General features: G+C 48.8%; 1 protein-coding gene across 1 annotated transcript; it reads right to left on the bottom strand.

Annotated features, from left to right (window-relative positions):
• Positions 1–98: 98 nt before the first annotated feature.
• Positions 99–3,961, bottom strand: LOC130123389 (chymotrypsin-like elastase family member 3B). Its single transcript, XM_056292537.1, has 8 exons — positions 3,922–3,961; positions 3,667–3,755; positions 3,000–3,082; positions 2,042–2,167; positions 1,431–1,567; positions 572–714; positions 281–433; positions 99–168 (listed from the first exon to the last, which is right to left on the bottom strand). Exons 1-8 carry the CDS (start codon positions 3,959–3,961, stop codon positions 151–153), a joined length of 789 nt encoding a protein of 262 aa, XP_056148512.1. The 3' UTR covers positions 99–150.
• Between the last annotated feature and the right edge of the window lie 314 nt (positions 3,962–4,275).

Here is a 4,275-nt window from a genome sequence, read left to right as displayed (position 1 = left end):
AACTGACTACATGTTATTCTTTTCATATTCTAGATCTAGATGGTTTGTGTTCTTCATTCTGTCCTACGCTCCAGCAGTCGAATGAAACGAGGGATATCGGTGACTTGAGAAACCTTTTTATTGCGCGATCTTGGCATGTCGCACACCTCTTCAGTTTTTGGCCATGGTCTGCAGAGAAATCAGAAAACCAGCCTTTTGAAGACGTAAAGAACACCACCAAGTTCGAGTCCATAAACATCTGGAGTGTGGGAGAAGTGATTTGCAGTTCCAGAGCTCTTACCTCGCTGATCCAGGGGATGAAAGAGGCCACGCGGGTGAAGACCGTGGGCCTCTGGGGGGTGTTGCAGCCACTGCCATTCACAAAACTGGTCACTCCTTGGACGTACCATCTTCCGTCTCTTCCCTTGCAGTTCAAAGGACCACCGGAGTCCCCCTGGAGGAAGACGATGGATATTGTGCTGAGCAGCCGAAGAAATGATGAGTTGGAGCGTGACGGAGAACACGCGGCTCGCTCTCCATAGCCTCATCGGAGAAGTTGTGACGTCACAAGCTACAGCTATGTTGTTCTTACGTGACACGCCGATTTGCTCTCTCCTCCCGCACAGACCATTGTAGTCTTCACTGAGCTGCCCCACCAGTCGCTGCGGCTGCAGATGCTGTAGTCCACCACGGGCAGCAGCGCCTGCTGTAGTGTGGTGGCCTGGGGTCCACCAGCTGAGAGACGGTGAATATCAAAGAACGGTCTGGATTGTGGTGAACGCAGTGCGAGTTGCGTTCTTTTCATCTCTTTCAAGTTCATTTTGTTATGCTCATTAATTTAAACAGATGGTTGTCATAACAACCGAGGGTTGAACAATGTCTCCACAGTTTTTTTTTTCTTTTTCTCCCAATTGTACTTGGCCAATTACCCCACTCGTCCAAGCCGTCCCGGTCGCTGCTCCACCCCCTATGCTGATCCGGGAAGGGCTGCAGACTACCACATGCCTCCTCCGATACGTGTGGGGTCGCCAGCTGCTTCTTTTCACCTGACAGTGAGGAGTTTCACCGGGGGGACGTAGCGTGTGGGAGGATCACTCTATTCCTCCCCACTCCCCCCCCCCCCCGAACAGGCGCCCCGACCGACCAGAGGAGGCGCTAGTGCAGCGACCAGGACACATACCCACATCCGGCTTCCCACCCACAGACACGGCCAATTGTGTCTGTAGGGACGCCCGACCAAGCCGGAGGTAACACGGGGATTCGAACCGGTGATCCCCGTGTTGGTAGGCAACAGAATAGACCGCCACGCTACCCGGACGCCCTGTCTCCATAGTTTTTAGGGCAGTAGTGGAGGCAGAAATAACAAAACTGTTATAAAAAAAACATTCACAGTTGCAAAGCCTGGGCGACTACATAAGCTGGGTGTTAGCAGAAAGGGCATCGGGTCTTACAGTAGAGACGACCCCATCCGGTTACGTAACAGGGCTGGTTGTGGACGAGGGCGTCGCTGGGCTGTGGAAGGCATGCCAGCTGCACTTTGTCATTGATTACAGCACTCATCTCCAGCCTTAGCAGGGCAATGTCATTCCTGGATATGTCAGGATGAAGCACCAAGGCCACATAATGAAAAAACTTGTGGTGTTTCTGTTTGAAAATCAATGCAAAACAAGTCTTGATGTTTCACCGGAGGTTCTAAACTTCACATAGAGTGCATCTTTTTTTTTTTTTTCAAAAAAATAATTTACTCAGCTGCTTAACTATGAAAAATTCTCAGAGCAAGCACCTGTTCAAGGGCATATTTACATTAAGCAGGAACCATTTGTTCCAGCCTTCCCCCCTCCCATAGCCCACCAGCCACCACTTGAACGCTGAGCAGCAGGTTTATCCAGCGGTCAGGCCATCCTATAACTAGAAGACCCGGTTTCAGGTTCCTACCACATCATACATGGCCGCTTCTCTGACACTCACCCTGCACTCTGACCTCCTGGGGGACATGGGAACTCTCCCTATGGTGCAACACAGGGGAAAATCTCCAGAATATCTGCAAGGGATGAGCACCTACCCACAAGAGACACAGTTTTTCTTCCACTTAGGATGGAGGAACATCTTTTCCACCATAATGGACTGCTCTGGTCCCTCCTCCTTGTTCATGTCATGCTCTGCTAGAACCACCCTGTATGTATGGAACCTGATGTAAAGAGAAGGCAGGGAGAAAAAATGGATTATAAGGGCATACAAAAGAATGCGTCTGACTGTCAGTATATTATCTACTGGTTGATTTGAAGGTTTTTTTTTTCATTTTTATTTTGATATACTTTAATGATCCCTGTAGGGAAATTACGCTCTGCACTTAACCCATCCTGGCTGTGTAGTTAGGAGCAGTGGGCGGCCACCGTGCAGCACCCGGGGACCAGCGCCAGTTGGTCTCGCCATGCCTCGGTCAGGGGTACAGACAGGAGTATTAACCCTAACATGCATGTCTTTCTGAAGGTGGGGGAAACCGGAGCACCCGGAGAAAGCACACTGCAGACACGGGGAGAACATGCAAACTCCACACAGAGGACCACCTGGGATGAACGCCAAGGTTGGACAACCCCGGGGTTCGAACCCAGGACCTTCTCGCTGTGAGGCGACAGCGCTAACCACTGCACCACCGTGCTACTTTGAGGGTTTAGATGTATTCAAGGGCAAGCATACGAAGTATTTATGCTGTTTTCCCCATGGGCCATATGCACAAAGCACATCATCTTCAGCTGAACCATACCCTCAACCCGTTCCCAAACTACAATTGGCACCCTGAATTTCTGATTCGGTTGTCGTTCTGGACTGGGGAACTTCTGGATGACCATTGCACTGGACTAAATGACATTCATTGAGCAGGTTGTCATGCTTCACGTGCAGGCCACAGACTATTCCCTCAGATGGAAAAGCCCATTTTGAGAACTATTTTTGGTCTGGCAATTATAGATTTTACAGTTGGCCCGATATTTAAGCGTCACAGAAAAACCCCATTGCCTCACGTGATGCAGTGTGCAGCAGTCAAAACCCAGTTGGGGGCAATGAGCGTCCCTCCACAGCTGGGGAAGAAAGACTCCAAAGAAACCTAAGAGTAGGGGGGAGATGCCAAACTTAGATGTCAGCATCTACAAAGCAAATACACAATGTTCTGCAGGTCTCTTTCTTCACACCCTAGTGTGTGATAGCATGGCAATGCATTTTCATGAAGCTTTCTGTATGTCACAGAGGTTCATATTGATAAACTTGCAGTTATAATTATATGTGCCCACCCTCTGTGCCACCAAAAAAAAACAGGTACGGCACAAATCACTTGAGGTCATACATAGTTATAGATATATTAGAATGGCCTATTTCTAACACTGGCATAACAATGTGCTGAATTTAAGCGTTTTATTATTTTTGATGCTATAGCTACCCACTCAAAGGTTTGTTTTGAGGCACATTCACTGTAAATCAGATGAAAAACTCATCTAAATAAATAAACTCTAATGCATTTCTTTTTTTTTTTCTTTCTCCAGTGACTGATATAGAAGAGCAGATCGACCATATACATTTTTGGCAGGACAGTTTCAACGGCCCAGTGTCTGTGGATCTACTGCACTGAAGTGTAAGCTTCACATTTGTCCCCGGGGGGGGGGGGTCGTATATGTAAGAGCAGTGTTCACTGACCTGCCATGGCCAGCTGTAAGGCCGGGCCTCCTCCCCATTCACAACACGACTAGCACTGGGCTCATAGCTCGACACGCCGCATCCAGTCACTGAAATTGTTTAAATAAGAACATTTAAAAAAAAAAACTGGCCTAAGTGATGAGCGTCAGGATGCAGAGAGCATTTTCAATTTTAACCACACTCTTATTCTTTTTTTTGAAGATCAGGTGACCTCACAAATCGTTTCGAGCGCTGGTCTCTGCAACGTTAGCTCACCTGTTGTGACCGCCAGGAGGAAGACGAGTGGCAGTTCCATCTCTTCCTCAACCGAAGTGGTTGGTTTACCTCGCAGAGCTGTTTATATGCAGGCACAGAGCTGTGCCTGGGATTTCCCCTCCCATTCTGCAGGTGGTGAAACTAGCGTGTGCAAAGAGAGATAAATGCACAACTTGGGACATCAGCGTAATAAGCACTGAGACGTGCAGATTGTTTTGATGTGCTGTTGTACTTGATGTTGTGGCGCAGGGGTGAGCGCGGTCGCCTCACAGCAAGAAGGTCCTGGGTTTGAGCCCCCGGGGAAGTCCAACCTTGGGGGTTGTGGAGTTTGTGTGTTCTCCCTGTGTCTCCGTG

This window comes from Lampris incognitus, chromosome 14 (genome assembly GCF_029633865.1).
Source record: "Lampris incognitus isolate fLamInc1 chromosome 14, fLamInc1.hap2, whole genome shotgun sequence".
Taxonomy (NCBI): Eukaryota; Metazoa; Chordata; class Actinopteri; order Lampriformes; family Lampridae; genus Lampris; species Lampris incognitus.
The sequence above is the reverse complement of the archived record's forward strand: the minus strand, read 5'-3'. Positions and strand labels throughout refer to the sequence as shown.

What these genes read in the sequence shown, in the direction of transcription:
- LOC130123389 (XM_056292537.1), bottom strand. Translation starts at nt 3,961, where the DNA reads ATGGAACTGCCACTCGTCTTCCTCCTGGCGGTCACAACAG. An exon ending in AAAAACTGTGTCTCTTGTGG is followed by an intron (nt 1,568 to 2,041) that starts GTAGGTGCTCAT and finishes TGACATATCCAG; the next exon opens with GAATGACATTGCCCTGCTAA. An exon ending in CGGATGGGGTCGTCTCTACT is followed by an intron (nt 715 to 1,430) that starts GTAAGACCCGAT and finishes ACCGTCTCTCAG; the next exon opens with CTGGTGGACCCCAGGCCACC.